This window comes from Babylonia areolata, chromosome 13, assembly GCF_041734735.1.
Source record: "Babylonia areolata isolate BAREFJ2019XMU chromosome 13, ASM4173473v1, whole genome shotgun sequence".
Classification (NCBI taxonomy): Eukaryota; Metazoa; Mollusca; class Gastropoda; order Neogastropoda; family Buccinidae; genus Babylonia; species Babylonia areolata.
In genome coordinates, this window is record NC_134888.1 from 15,882,131 (window position 1) to 15,898,968 (window position 16,838).

Here is a 16,838-nt window from a genome sequence, read left to right on the forward strand (position 1 = left end):
ACCACTGAAGATCTGGCGGAGGGGGAGAAAATATCGGCGGCTGAGCCGTGATTCAAACTAGTACGCTCAGATTCTCTTGCTTCCTAGGCGGACGCGTTACCTCTAGGCCATCACTCCTTCTCATTGTGGTTTTTATTATGAAGAAAAAGTTGCCATTTTGGCTATAAAAAAAAAAGGAGCTAAAAAGTTCCATGAAGGAGTTAGATTTAAATATTTTGCTTTCACTACAGGAATGTTACACCATGGTAGAAAAAGTCCAAAGGTCAAAATTTCAGCTTGAAGAAAAAAAACACTGGTAACTCAGAGTTACATAAATATACACAGAAAATGTACAGTTTCATTGGAAAACATTACGGTATTACCAAAATAATTTCATAAGAGAGAAATCATTTCTCTGATCTGCAGATGGAAAATGAATTGTTTTAAAACCAAGTATATCTGTAATGTTTCTTGCATATGCGTTGCTCACTGTGGAGTGCTGGCCTAGAGGTAACGCGTCCGCCTAGGAAGCGATAGAATTTGAGCGCGCTAGTTCGAATCACGGCTCAACCGCCGATATTTTCTCCCCCTCCACTAGACCTTGAGTGGTGGTCTGGATGCTAGTCATTCGGATGAGACGATAAACCGAGGTCCCGTGTCCAGCATGCACTTAGTGCACGTAAAAGAACCCACGGCAACAAAGGGGTTGTTCCTGGCAAAATTCTGTAGGAAAATCCACTTCGATAGGAAAAACAAATAAAAGTGCATGCAGGAAAAAAAAATTTTTAAATGGGTGGCGCTGTGGTATAGCGATACGCTCTCCCTGGGGAGAGCAGCCCGAATTTCACACAGAGAAATCTGTTGTGACAAAAAGAGAAAATACAAGTACAATCCAGCAAAAGGTTATGTAAGAGCCTCTTAGTGAGAGTTTGTGAACCAAATGGTTGATTTCAATGAGTTCATTACTTCATACCTAACCATTTCTGTTAAAAGTTTGATAGTGTGAAGAACTGATTTAGATTAGAATCAACACAAAATAGAATCTGAAGTATAGTTTTTGGAAAGGATATCATAAAATTTAACGCCATTAGAACTGCTATGAGTTCAGTTGTGAAGGTGGACTTATTCTCTCCCAGATGAAATGAGTTTTGAAAGTTAAGGTCTGGAATAACGAAAACAGCACCAGCTCTATTGTTTAAAACAGAGCCGTCTGTAAATATATTTAGATGATTAGGGTATTTCTCTTCGAAATGAATTCGTACATGTGATGTAAGTAAATTTATGTTGTCATCTTTGGTCAGATCAGTATGATCGATATCAAATTGTGCTCTTTGGAGTTCCCATACAGGTGCAGGTAACACCACAGACCTTTTAGCAAAATGTGGGGTTTTATTCACGCCAGAATTTGTTAAAATATTTTATGCATGTGTGTTTGTATGTGCTTATGTCTGTATGAACAACAACAACAAAATAATAAAGAGGTGGAGCCATGGTGTGTAAACTGAATTAACAAAAACTCAAAGGAATGGAATCACATGTGTGTTTGTGTCTGTGTGTGTGGCTGTGTGACCTGAAATTTAGAAGAAAATAAATTTAAGCTTCAAGGAGTAGAGCCATGTATGAGTGTCACAACTGTATGTCTGTGTGAGCAGGGGGGGTGGGGGTGGGGGGGGGGGGGAACTTACAAGAGTGGAGCCATTTGTGTCTTTCTGTTTGAACGTAAAAAACAACAGGCGTGGAGCCATTTTTTTTTGGGGGGGGTGGGGGGGGGATGTTGGGGAATGTCAAAAACAAACAAATGGATAAACAAACATTGCAGCAGAGCTATGTGTATTTTTTTTTTTTATGTTTTATGTGTATGTGCTGCTTTTAATTTCAGATAGATTTAATTTCTGTTTTAGCAGAGTGTTTTGTTAATTGTAGATATAGAATAGTAAACTTGATTGACTTTATATATATATATATATATATATATATATATATATAGTTTTTTGTTTTATGTTTATGAATATTAAATTTGATTGACATTGAACCTTTCTTGTGACTTTGAGCTTTACTGAGTGTTGTTGACAACAGCGTGGTTATGCAGTGTGAGTTTACTTATGTCTTACAAACTGTGACCAAAAAAAAAAAAGTCTATGAAAAGATGTATCTTGAAGTTATCATCTTAATTGTCTTCTTTTCATTGTAGCTCAATGTTGACTGATATGTAAACATGTTGTGTATTACAGAAAATTTACAATAACATTTCATAAACTACAAAAGCTTGTGGTTGTACATTGTTGTAAAAGAACAATAATTTTCTTTGCTGTTTTCTCTCCTGCTTTTAGCTTTCACTCGATGGACCAGAGAAATGGGGTTTGTGACTATTGCTTACAGTTTGTTTTGTCTGTGTTATGCAAGAGCAATGGTCAGTTTACTCACTGAATGTTACAGAACTTACGAGCCAGGCTGCTTTAATGTTAGATCTGCATGCTCTCAATGACTTTAGCAGAGCAATAAGCATTTCTGGGCATTCTGTTGATATGTTGTTGTTGTGGTTCTTTTTGACTTAATATTCATTTCTTTTTATGTGATGCAATGGTTTTAATCTATGTTGAGTAACTTTCATATCTTGTGCAAGGCTGCATGTGGAGAATGGTACAAAAGTTCAAATATTGTCGAATAGACTATGAAGTTTTGTTGTTGTTGTTGTTTTGTTTGGTTTGGTTTTTTAGTTATATTTTCAGTGCACGTTTGGATTTGAGACAGAGAGGTGATGTGTATGTTTCTACACTATTTTAAACTGTTACAGTTATTCCCCTGCTTTAGCGCTTTGTGAGTGGGGAACCCTAGCTGCTCTTGTGTGAGGGTGTTCTGCATATGGGTACATTTCTTTCCAAAGACTCTGTTGTTATTGGATTAAGTGTTTTTACTTCCTTCTAGCGCTCAGTTCAGTCACGTTACTTCCTCTTTCAGCTGTTATCATGAAATGAAGATCTGTCTCATTTCTCATGCACTAACATGCATGGTATTTGTCTGGTACTTTTTTTTTTTCTTTTTTTTTTTATTGCTGTTTTTTGTCTGTACACTGTTGTTGGTGAGTTTGCATGTGAAGTGCGTCATTCTCTTGTAACCTTGCACAAAGGGCATGAGTTGATGGTGTGTTTTCTCACTTTTGGAAATGTTGTGTTTTTGTTTATATCAAGTCAGTTGCTCATGGTTGAATTGATATTTTGGTTTTGTTTGTCTTTTTTTTTTCATGTTCATTTGTATTTAATTTTCAAAGAGTAAGCTATTACCAGAGTAACATTGGCACATTTTATACAATATGTCCAGTGCTTTAGTTTCTTCTCACAAATCTTTTCCTGTGTATGTTTGTCAGTTTCTTATTTTTGGCCTTATATTGTACTAAATGAATGATAGTTGTTGATTTTTAAGTGGAAGAAAGGAAAAAAGAACATGCAAAAAAATAAACGGGATGATAATTTTTGGTCATTTTTAAGATTCAGCTTTAATGTTTTGATCTTGAAGATCAAAAAAAAAAAAAATATTATTTTTATTGCTGGAAAGCTGACTCATTTTCATTTTATTTTTAAGTGAAAAATGAAAGGTTAAAACTCAGAGTTTGTTAATTAAGAAATAATTTTAACTTTAAATCATACACATTTTGGAATCATTATTTATGTTATTGTGCTTTGAGAATACAAGATTTTACTGCTCCAGTATTAAACTTTCAAGGATTCCAGTAGAAGGGCAGTTTGCTATTGTACTGCCATGCTTAACCTAAGGAGGAAGGTGGCAGAATGGTTAAGACGCTCAGCTGCCAATACAGAGAGTCCGTGAGGGTGTGGGTTCGAATCCCGCTCTCGCCCTTTCTCCTAAGTTTGACTGGAAAATCAAACTGAGCATCTAGTCTTTCGGATGAGACGATAAACCGAGGTCCCGTGTGCAGCACGCACTTGGCGCACTGAAAAAGAACCCATGGCAACGAGAGTGTTGTCCTCTGGCTAAATTACGTAAAATGAAATCCACTTTCATGGGTGCACAAGTGTGTAAGCATGCACTCAAGGCCTGACTAGGCGCGTTGGGTTATGCTGCTGGTCAGGCATCTGCTCAACAGATGTGGTGTAGCGTGTATGGATTTGTCCGAACGCAGTGACGCCTCCTTGAGAAAGTGAAACTGAAACTGAAAGCTTAACCTAAATGAATCAGGCCTAGTATAAAAAAAAAATCTTCAAAACTAAATCAGATAATCCCATATTCAATTCTGGCACACACACACACACACACACACACACACACACACACACACACACACACACACACACACACACACCATTTCTCCTCATCCTTTAAAAAAAAGCAAGCCAAAAAAACCCCTAGGAATCTGGAAAGTCCTGTGTTCAAACCAAATCACAAATATCTTGTTTAAAAAAACACTTTATAATGACCAGTACCAAATACAAGAATACTTTATTTTCTAAAAGAAAGGAAATTGTTGACTTGTTTACTGACACAAAGGCAATATATGAATTAATTTGAGCAGTGCAGTCAACATCCTGTAAGTGTTTAATTATAACATCAGTAAACAAATTGTAAGAAAATAACACAATAATTCTGTAGCCTGTGTCACACTTAAGGGACACTCCAACTGAACTATGTAACAGTGGAGCAGCAATTAATTCTGTGTGTGTGTGTGTGTGTGTGTGTGTGTGTGTGTGTGTGTGTGTGTGTGGTCATATAACTCATGTTCTGATGGTGTGTGTGTGTGTGTGTGTGGTCATATAACTCATGAATGTATTCAAAACCCCGGGTTTTTTTATTTTATAATTGATCTTTGTGTAAGCCATCTTTTTGTCTGTGAGGTATGACCTCTTTTTTTTTCTTCTTCTTCTTCTTCTTCTTTTTTAATGCTTGGATGAAACTGTAAGACTTGCTTTTTTCCATGGCCTGTGCATCACCTGTTCAAGGTGGTGCATCAGAAAGTTTCCAATCACAGACACTACAAAACAACACCCACGTGAAGGTGTGTAGCCACAAGACAGCCTAACATTGACAGCTAGTTTATTGTGCACTGTTGGAGCTGAGGCAGAATGATCATAGGTGTAGTTGTATGCAGGGGATTTGGGAAGAGTGGCACAGGTGAAATGCCACTAAAACAACATACAAGATAGGGTGGGGAAAAAAACCAAAGTAATAAAAGAAACAAGAAAAGAAAAAACAGCAACAGATCACTGGCTATATACTCCTGTACACCTAGAAAACCAACAACATAAAACAACAGATAATGTTCTGTTCCCAGGGGGGCAAAACAAAAACCACTGGCTCTGCAATTATCCTTTTGTTGAACCATTTTGATGACACTCGTTTTAACCATACAGTCTGGTCTGCTTTTCACTTTCAGTTTAATTGCTTTGTTTCAATGCACCATTTGGAGTGTAATGGTAAATGTCACTTACTGCTGTTGAGAGAATAAAAATTCAAATGGAATGAGACTTGAATTTCAAGAGTGTCACACTTATACAGGCTGTCATGTTGTGCTGAGTAAACAGAAACAATTTGTTTTACAAGCAGCTGTGTGAGCCAAGTGTTTAATGTGTTGGTGGGAACTAGTGCAGGTTTTGCACTTGGTGTGCGTGTTTGTGTGTGTGTGTGTGTGTGTGTGTATGTGTGTGTGTGTGTGAGGGAGTAGGGGAGGAACATTCATGCTTCTCGAATGTGGCTTGGTTTGGTTGGGGTTTGATGTGTAGGTCATAGAGAGAGAATGGAGAGCATAGCACTGGATTTGAATAAACATGATTTTTGTAAATGTAATCATGGATGTGTATGTATATGTGTAAAGTTTCTCAAAATGTTAATGTCATTTTTTTTTATTTGTGTGTAACAAGTTTCTTATTAGTTAAGCTAATGGTGCATATGTTTACAACCATCACAAGGAAATTAATGTAGCTTTTTTTATGTCAAGAGTTTTTATCATTCCAATTGTTAATTCTGATTTAGATTATTTCTGGGCATGTCAGTCTGTCCTTTTCATGTATGTCTTTGGTTTTATAAACTTGCACCTGTCACTGAATATGTTATCTGTCTCCAAGGCATGGTTGATACCAGGATATAGTATGTGCATCTGAGCTCAACATAGATGGCATGCATATATTATTATGTATGACAACAGTCGAGTTTGAGTGTTGAGATTTTTGGTTCCAGTCTGAATGGATCAAGAGCTGATATTTTTCCTGTCACCCAGATTAGCATGTAGCATGCCTGCGTCTTAATCTTTGGTGAACCAGTAAAATGTGAACACATCCTGTGTACACCCTTGAACACGGAGTATAGATGCCTAATTGAAAGGATTAAGAACAACCTTTCATAAAAAAAAACACAAAAAAACAACAAACAAACACACACACACACACACACACACACACACACACACACACACACACACACACACACACACACACACACACCACAGAACCCTTGTCTTCTTTGTTCATTGTTTCTAATTTTGTATACATATAAGGAAAGGTATATTGAAAGTCCTCGTTTCTGTATGTACGAAAGGAAAGATACATTAATGATGCCTCTTATCTTTGCTTGTTTTCAGAGTTCATCATAATGCGGTGCTTTAAATCTGTATTTGAATTTGTCCTTTCATTGTGTTGGATAAAGAAACATGCTGTAAACTTTTGAAAGATTGAAAGAATAGAATCTTCCTTGGAAGAAAAAAAAAACCAACAACCAGGAATACATGAACTTGAGAGATGCAGCTCATGAATATGCCAAAAAAAATGTCTCGGGCTTTATTCTCAAGAGTGAATATCAAAAGTGTGTGTGTGTGTGTGTGTGTGTGTGTGTGTGTGTGTGTGTGTGCATGCATGTGAGCATATGTTTGTGTGTATATGCATGCATGCGTGTATATTGTGTGTGTGTGTGTGTGTGTGTGCAATTGATGTTGTAAACATGGGTTGGATTTCCATGTTTGAAAATGTGTGTGCTAGTGCTGACAGTGATCCAACATCTAGGAAATGTCTTTGAAAGTACTGGCAGTTCATCTAATTCACTTTTGCGATACATAAACACTTGTGTCAATTTTAGTAGGTTTCTTGTTGATATTGTCTCTCTGGAAACAGGCTTGTATATGTTAGTCATTAAAAGACCATCATAAAATCTACTCAAGAAACATATTGCAGTATAAAAAAAATATGAAAGTTTGAGGGGGAAATCTGAGAAAACAGAAAGATATATTCTGAATGAGTCAAATGCAAAGAGAATAAGTTAATGATAAAAAGAAATAAGAAGAAAAAAAATGAATCATTCAGAGGCTGCTGTTGTGATTCTCACTAGCTTTGGACTCTACCCCAGGGTCCCAGGGTCAGCTAAAAAAAGAGGAAAAAAAGGAAAAGGAAATTGTTTAATTTGGTGGGAGATCAAATTCCAGAGGTCAAAACAAACTTGGAACAACCCCCAAAGGACTTGTCAGCCTCAAGCCCAGCTTCTCAACAAACGTGACACACATTGTGGTTTGAGACGCACATTTTGTTTGAGACACATGGATATACACATTGTGTTTGAGACACACATAGATACACATTGTGCTGGAGACAGACAGAGACAGGCATTGTGTTTGGCTGCAACCAGAGCCAGCGACAGTCACCACAGCTTGTGATGACTCCTCTCACCATTCCCACACCCCTACACCCCCACCTCACCAGCACCTTTCTGCTAATGCTTTTTCCACGGATCTCTTCTACTGGCTTATCTAGTAGTCCTGTGAACTTAAGCATAAACCTGGCAATTTTTTCATATTCTATCTCATGTTTTTTTGTGTGTTTTTTTCATTTTTTTATTTTGGTTGAAGGAATTAAGGTGTAAAATTATACCGTGACTGAAAATGGAGAAAAAAAATGTTCACAAATATATGACTGATATGTAATGTTTAGATTACACACACATAGACACACACACAGATAGACACAGACACACACACAGACACACACACATACACAAATTATACAAATTATGCAAATAATAATAAGATATACAAATGTTTGGCTCTTAAGAAAACAAAAACAAATGTGTGACTGATAAAATATTTTGACTGTACAATGTAAAGATATAGAACTACATCTTTGGAAAAAATAATACTGAGAAAGAAAATATGTGACTGATATATACATAACAGATGTTTGGCTTATATGAAAAATATGTTTGGTTTGTAAATATATACAAACCAGTGACTGATAAATGATATTATATTTGAACTTTGGAGAAAAAATAACAATCTCTAACAAACAAAAAACACAAAAACAGTATTTCATTGAAAAAAATGCACGTAAGAAATATGACTGGAAAGGACATTTCAAGCAAAATGACAGCCCTACACACAGTCTTATCAGCTAAGAACAGCAACAGGCCAGAAATGTGGGACACACATTTTCAGTTCCCATCTGACAATTAGATAACATTAAGTAGGAAGCAAGCGCCCTGGATGAGGAAGCAGTGATGTGTTCTTGTGTGATTATGAACACGTACAGAGAATGTGTACATGCAAATTCTCATATGCAGTGCTTTCAGTAGTTCCATGAATGAATGAATGAATGAAAATTAGCTGTCACCCTGTCGACTTTGTCACTTTGGACTGATGCAGGATACAGTGACGTGGGCATGTTTTTCAAGGTATAACGTAAATATTACTGATAAAATGATAATGCAGAAAGTTTTCCAAGGTGTGATGTGATATTACTGATTTAAAGATTACGAAGAAATAATGAAGGAAGGGGAAAACAAAAAGAAACGCAGACAGATAGAGGCAGAAAATAAATGAGTGACTTTGTAGATGAATTCATAAATGAGTACAGGAAAGGAGGGATGGGTAGAAATGAAATACGCGTCCACCAAAAAAAATATTGAAGGAATAAATAAATAAACACATCAATGAATAGATATGAAGACATATAGGAGGATTGAAGCAGTCTTCGTTCTCTCACTTCCTTCTTTTTTTTTTTTTTCAACTCTCCCTCCGCTAGGAAAAAATTAAATTGGAAAGAGAGAAAAGAGAGAGAGAGAGAGAGAGTGGAAGTGAATTTGAGATATGTATACTTGTTTGTTGCTATTGTGGCAATGACTTTGGGATTGAAGGTATATGTGATGGTCAACCTCAACATATACATGTGTGTGAATGGCAAAAAACCAAGTTGAGTTGAATTTTAGTGTGACACCAGGAAAATGTATTCTTGTTTCTATTTCCATTGTGTAATTTGCAGTTTCAGTTCCATTCCTTAATTGTGTCTCCATCCCTTTTTTTTTCTTTTTCCATGTATCTGACCATTTTCTGAAGCCCAACATTTTTAATGTGAGTGTTGTGTGCATGTACATACATGTGTGTGTGTTTTGCGTGTGTGTACATGTGTGTGAGCATGCATATGTATACATACACATATGCATACATCTGTTTTGTTCATTATTTTCAGATTGTTGACAGAATGCTTCTTTTCTTTCTTTCTTTTTTTTTTTTTTTTTTTTTTAACTTTGTTTATGTTCAAGGTTGTTGTTTTTTAAATCATTACTTTGTGAAAAAAAAGAAAGAAAAAAAAATGGCAGAAATTAGTCTGTAAAAAAAAGTCTGTGGTTTTTTGTCACTGCCACATTCATTCTTAAAGATTTCTGTGAGTGGGCTTTTGCTTATGGACCCCTTTTTTCTCATGAAAATAGTAGCAGTATTCCATTTTTGGAGTTTGCATGCTCAGTTTGTTCGTGTTTCCATAATCAGTTGAACACTCATATGGATTATGGGATCTTTAACCTTTCATTGCATCCATTGTAGGAATTATGAACTTTTAACACCATGTTATTATTGCAGCCTTCGGAGGAGGTGTTGTGTAGACTGAGAAAGACACACACACACAGAAATGAGACAGAGAGTTTTGAGGAATGAGAACAGTTCATATTCTGAAGGAGAAAAAAAAGAAGAGAACTTTGTCTTTTGACTCGCATAGCAGACTGTTAGGACAGATATTATATGTAAGAATACATAAATAAAATAGCATTTCTAAATAATGAGAATAGTTCTTTCATGATACCTCATGTGCAGATAGTTTGACTCTACACTGACACTTTTAAAACTGATGCAAATCAGAACTACAATTAGAATGTATTGTAATACCTGGCAAAATAAAACCTAACGATTAAATGTAATGTGTACAAATTCTTAATGGTCTCATCATACCAATATTTTAGATTGTTTTTTATTCTGCAACACAGATGGTGACTGTTTTTTGACTGAGTATTTGCTTTACATCTGTATTTAATATTTATTCTCCAGAAGTGTTAAAGTTTTTTGACTGAGTATTTGCTTTACATCTGTATTTAATATTTATTCTCCAGAAGTGTTAAAGTTTTTTGACTGAGTATTTGCTTTACATCTGTATTTAATATTTATTCTCCAGCAGTGTTAAAGGAAGAAAGTGAATGGGGTTCAGGATAATGCTGTTTTGTTTTTGTCAATAACAGGATGTAATTGTTTTTGTCGTGGCTGTTCTTTTTATGTTCTCACGATTTTGTCGATAGCTATTATTATCATTATCGTTATTATGGTTCTCATCATCAGTGTCATCATCATTATTTGTGTTGCAATTAACATTATTAACATAATTTTCATTGTTGTTGTTATTATAGTTATTATGTTGTTGTTGTAATTATCATTATTATTGTTATTGGTTTACTTTGAAATACCTGTGTGCTCACGACTCTGCAGATCCAGACTTGGCCTGCAGGGCTATTCCCATGCGCATAGCAACACAGTCACTTCTTCCTTCAGACGGAGGGACAACCATTATTATTCTTATGATATGAAGTCTGTGTCATTGACAGATTCACCATTATTATTGTTGTTATGATTTGAAGTCTGTGTCATTAATAGATCCACCATTGTTATTGTCATAATTTGAAGTCTGTGTCATTGACAGATCCACCATTATTTTTGTTATGATTTTTAAGTCAGTGTCATTGACAGATTCACCATTATTGTTTTTGTTATAATTTTAAGTCGGTGTCATTGACAGATTCACCATTATTAATGTTATAATATTATGAAGTATTTGTCCTTGACAGATCCAATGGCAGGCTAGCAGGAGCGCGAGGGCCAGGGAACTCGGGGAGAATGCCAAACTCGTCGTTTTTCCACAAGGGGATCTCCCGTCTGCGATCTGAGGAACTCTTGCTTCTTGCACTGGAAGATGGGAGTTTCTTGGTTCGGGACAGTGAAACTGTCGAAAACGCCTATGTGCTGTGTGTTCTGTAAGTATTTTTGGGGTGGGGTTTTTTGTTTGTTTTTTCTTCTTCTTTTTCTTTTTTTTCTTTTTTTGTATGTGTGTGTGTGTGTCAAAACTCAGCTTGAAGTTCATCATGTTTTATAGTTATGAGGCATTTTTTGTGTTTTTCTGTTTCATTTGATTTCATTATGTCAGTATTTGCTTAAATATTTAAACTTGTTTCTTTTATTTTATTATCATTATTTTTTAAGAGATCATGTGAGTAATTGTGTATATTGGTAAGAGATATGTGTGATACATTCTGGAAACAAACAATGCTATGTAAAACATCCGTTAAAAAAACAGTTGCCTCTTCTTTGTTTATTTTCAGTTGAATATCAGTTGGCTGGGTAAAGTGATTGTAGCGGTGCTAAGCTTGCTTGGCATCAAGTATTTTGAAAGTCTGTGCTAATTCCAAGACATGGAAGTTATTGATGCTGGGTAAACACAGCGCTACTGAGATTGCTTATGAAATCCATCAGTGATTCCCCCACCCCCACCCACTCCCACCATTCACCATCTCCACCCCAGGCACCCTCTTTCCCACCTCCCTTCTCCACCCACCCACCCCTACAAAAAAGAAAAAAAATTACTGGTAGAGTCTGACCCTGTAATTCTCACCAGATTTCATCTCTTCGTCAGTGGGTGTAACAGCCAAGTGGTCAAAGAGTTGGACTTTCAATCTGAGGTTTCCATGTTCAAATCCCAGCTGCATCGTTTGGTGGGTTAAGGGTGGTGATTTTTCCGATCTTCCATGTCAACAGATATGCAGACCTGTTAGTGCCTGAACATCCTTCATGTGTAAATGCATGCAGAAGATCAAAGACGCAGGTTCAAGATCCTGTGATCTATGTCAGAAATCAGTGGTTGATGGAAACAAGCACATACCAAGCATGCACACACCCCGAAACAGACTGTGGTTGACAGCATAGGAGGGTGAAAACGGTCATACACATAAAGACCCACATGAATGAACATGGGAGTTGTATCCCATGAACAGAGAAGAAGAATCACATGTGTGTCAGGTGAAAATTCCCACCAAGCCAAAAGCACAGCATGAAAGTAAAAAGGTACAGTGAGAGGACTTGATTTGGAAGAAAACTAAGGTGACTGGCTGTGTATGTGTGTGAGTGGGTGAGTTTATGTGTTGCAGGAAATGATTGTTTGCTTATATATTTTTTGTCATTTATACATTGATACCTTCCTATCTCTGTGGCTGCCTTCACCTCTGCACTCCATATCGCTCTCTACGATCGGCTTTGGATCCACTCTGTTTACGCATACCCAGATTCAAACACTTGACTGTTGGCCGCTATTCTTTCTCTGTCTCTGGACCTTGCAGTTGGAATGAACTTCCTCTTTCACTTCATCAGGTCTCCGCACTCAGCTCTTTCAAGTCCGGCCTTAAAACCCACCTCTTCCCAAAATAGCCTCCCTTCCCCGCCTCTTCCTTGTTTTCAGTTTCTCCAGTTTTGGAGTTATGCGTGCGTGTGAACAACTGGTGCGAAAGCGCTTTGATTTGTCTCTGCACAAGATTCAGCGCTGTATAAATATCATTATTATTATTGTTATCAATTATACTTCAATAAAAATGATGTGTTGTGGTTTTCTTAACCACGTTTGCATTAGTTCTATTGATTAAGTTATTGTTGCACACATTTTAAATGAGTGGTCATGTTCGAGGAGTGATTGCGCTGTTTATGTTTAATATAGCATGTCCTTGAGCCAAAAGATACATTTCTGTGAGTTTACACACAGTAGAGTTGTTTCTTGTTTCATTTTATGTAATAAAAGAGGGCAAAGTCAGAATCAAAATAGCTCCAGAATAAGCACAGTTTCTTTCTACATCCTCCACATGGCAGTTGCAGTGTTCATTTGGACCCAAAGCATGTGATGGCCGATCCAACATGACTGCGATCTCTGATTTCCAACAGCAGTGTCTGTAGCCAAAGCAGGAAGCAGCTCTCAAAAGTGGGGAACAATTCTGGAGAACTGTCAACAATGTTGTGTGTTGAGAAATCTCTACTGTAAACATTCACATGTGTGCTCACATTGACACTGCCCATTTAGTTTGCTGCTTTTTTGTGCAGAAGCATGAGGCCCTACAGTCACTTACTAATGTAACAATTTTTTTTTTCGTATTTTGATAGCAGATTTTACAAGCAATTTTTCCTTATTTTTCTTTTGTTTTAATGATGTGCAGATATCAACTGAGAGTGCACCAGTACCGAATTCTACCGGACAAAGATGGCCGCCTCTCAGTTCAGGTACATTTGATTCTTTTTCTGTCTTTTTTGGGGGGTGGGGGTGGGGGGAGGTTGAGGGGGGTAGGGGAGATTTCATTTGGATTTTATTCAAATGTTTAAAAAAAAATTTATACTGTTTCAAAGAAAGTTCAGTACCAAGAGCTAGACTGGTCTTCAGGACTCTGCGCTGAGTCATACAATTTACTCAGAGATTGTGGGCAAAAGGCTGTGTGGTCTTGGCACATGGTTACAAGCTGCAATAATAGACTCGATCAAACTGCATTAGCTCCCATGTAGGAAAGATTCAATTTCAGTTTCTCAAGGAGACATCACTGCATCGGCAGCATAAACCAATGCGCTTTGTCAGGCCTTGAGTGCGTGCATATATTTGTGTACTTCTCAGAGTGGATTTCTTCGACAGAATTTTGCCAGAGGACAGCACTTTTGTTACCATGGTTCTTTTCCAGTGCGTGAAGTGCGTGCTGCACACGGGATCTTGGTTAATTGTCTCATCCGAACGACTAGACGCTCATTTTGATTTCAAGTCAAACTTGGGAGAAAGGGTGAGAGCGGGATTAGAACCGGGAATGACTGAAGAGAAAAGCAAAATCAACAAATGAACAAGAGAGGCAAGGCCTTCAAGACTCACTTGTGATACACTTTAAAAAATTTTTTTTTTTTAAATCCAAGCTTTTTATGTATTGAGTATAATTTCAAAATGTAATGTTTAAGATGAGAAAGATCAGTTTAAAGCAAATTAAGTCCCCAATCATTAATTACAGAGTAATTTCCCTTCTTTACTATCTGCACCAAAACGTTTGCAAAATAAATTAAACTTACATGCTTAGCAGAAGAAGTTCCTGTTTGAACAAAAAATTATAATAATGACTGCTCTTGTTGTGTCAGAATATCAGATCAAAGTGCCAAGTTTAGAGAATACAAAAAATATAAATATAACAGTAAATGCAGTTTGCATATAATTAGGCTTCATTTTTTATTTTTTTGTGCCCATCCCAGAGGTGCAATATTGTTTTAAACAAGATGACTGGAAAGAACTGAATTTTTCCTATTTTTATGCCTAATTTGGTGTCAACTGACAAAGTATTTGCAGAGAAAATGTCAATGTTAAAGTTTACCACGGACACACAGACACACACACACACACACACACACACACACACACACAGACAACCGAACACCGGGTTAAAACATAGACTCACTTTGTTTACACAAGTGAGTCAAAAATCAGTTTTATGTTGTTTGAGTTACACTAGAGTATATTGTTGATTTTTTTCTTCTTTCCTTTAGTCTGAGGGAGACATGCAGCCTTTATCGTTCACGGACCTCTCCAGTCTCATTCAAGTGTACATGAGCAAGGGAGATAAGAATGGACTTGTCTGCCCCTTACGACGCCCAGTCGCCCCAGAGCGATCTGAGGCACCAGACGAGGCTGATTCAGGTTGGGAAGTTTTCATGGGAGATTTCTGTTTGAATTATCTGTTTTTAGTGTGTGTGTGTGAGAGAGAGATTTGTGTGTGTGTGTGTGTATATGCGTGTGTGTGCATGTTTGGTCTTGTCTTGTATTTTATCCCTTATGAATTCAAAATTCAGCTGCTGAACGTGTGTCAATGCCAGATTGATTTGGTTATCCACAAATATACCAGTTTTCATGGTATATGTGATCTTTTTTTGTGATGTATGCATGGTAGAGACTGGTCTAATTGACATGGAACAAGATGATGAGATATGATTTATTCAAGAAGAAGGCATGACCCCACATGTTAACCATATACATGCATGCATATTTCAACACGGTCATTTCTCAACAAAGTATACTTTCTTTTAAAGGTCTCTGCAATGCAAAATCAAAAATCAAATTATTAATTTTTTTTATATCAAAAGCAAGATAAACCTAAAAAAAACACTTGACGTTTGTAATATTTTAAAGGAAATCTATTTTTGCCTCATATCTGCATGCACTGAGCACACAATTACAAAGTGCAGTTCATCTCTAGCAGATGTACACAAAGGACACAACAAATCTCTGAAGTCAACCAGGTGTCAGTTGCATTGCTTGGTTCTAACTTTTTGACAGTTACACATGACTAAATGCCTACGCTGACCGAACTACACCATTGGTCAGTCCCATACTACACACAGTTAGTAGCGGGTTACAACCATACTTGGCTCTTCAGTCCGAGCAATGCAACTGGCTGCTGTAGAGAGACATGGAAGACATCAAGAAAGAAAAAACAGATGTGGGTGGGGTCAGAGATTTTCCAGCGACTTTGTGATGCTGCTTGGCATTTATGTGTGTATTCTTTTCAAGATTGTGATGATTTGATTTATCTACTATATTTTATGTGATACGGACTGCATATTTTTCATGATTACTAAATGTATTTACCAGCATATTTTTTTAGTGGTGTTCTTGCATAATGTGCACTTTGATCATATTGGGTTAGATGAGACGGGCGCCATAGCTGAATGGTTAAAGCGTTGGACTTTCGATCTGAGGGTCTCGGGTTCGAATCACGGTGACGGCGCCTGGTGGGTAAAGGGTGGAGGTTTTTACGATCTCCCAGGTCAACATATGTTCAGACCTGCTAGTGCCTGAACCCCCTTCGTGTGTATATGCAAGCAGAAGATCAAATACGCACGTTAAAGATCCCGTAATCCATGTCAGCGTTCGGTGGGTTATGGAAACAAGAACATACCCAGCATGCACACCCCCGAAAACGGAGTATGGCTGCCTACATGGTGGGGTAAAAACAGTCATACACGTAAAAAGCCCACTCGCGTATATACGAGTGAACGTGGGAGTTGAAGCCCACGAACACAGAAGAAGAAGAAGAAGAAGGGTTAGATGAGCATGCCGTATTATTCCTGCATTGGAGAGAGGGGGAGGGGAAGACAGGGGCTTGGGAGGTGGGTTGGTTGCATAGGGTTAGTTTGTTGGGTGGTGGAAGGGGAATAAGAAAGAAAAAAGGAGTGAGTTCAGTCCGGTACTTTATATTACGCATATTTATTTCAAGTGTGTGTGTGTAAATGTTTCGTGTACTACATTCAGCTGAAAGACACTTGTCCACGTTTTTATGGACCATCAAAGTTGTGTGTTTCATCTCATTTCAGAGGAAGATGAGGAGGAAGAGGCATCGGCAAGGGGGGGAACTGGGGGGGACGACGACAGAGGCATGGGGAAGAACTTCAAGTATGGCCTGCTGCACAACTTTGCCCGCCTCGACCTGTCCGCGTAAGATTGGTCTTTGAGATTGTTTTTTCTTCTTACGAACGAGAAGAAAGGATTTGTTGTTTTTTTTGC

The 16,838-nt window shown here is 37.4% G+C and overlaps 1 protein-coding gene across 1 annotated transcript in view; it reads left to right on the forward strand.

Annotated features, from left to right (window-relative positions):
• Positions 1-2,313: 2,313 nt before the first annotated feature.
• LOC143289091 (phosphatidylinositol 3,4,5-trisphosphate 5-phosphatase 2-like) overlaps positions 2,314-16,838 on the forward strand; it is a 65,656-nt gene continuing 51,131 nt past the window's right edge. Inside the window, exons 1-5 of the mRNA XM_076597939.1 lie at positions 2,314-2,337; positions 11,071-11,256; positions 13,474-13,537; positions 14,825-14,975; positions 16,649-16,769. Coding sequence (XP_076454054.1) covers positions 2,333-2,337; positions 11,071-11,256; positions 13,474-13,537; positions 14,825-14,975; positions 16,649-16,769 — 527 coding nt within the window. The 5' untranslated portion in view covers positions 2,314-2,332. The remainder of the gene's footprint in view (positions 2,338-11,070; positions 11,257-13,473; positions 13,538-14,824; positions 14,976-16,648; positions 16,770-16,838) is intronic.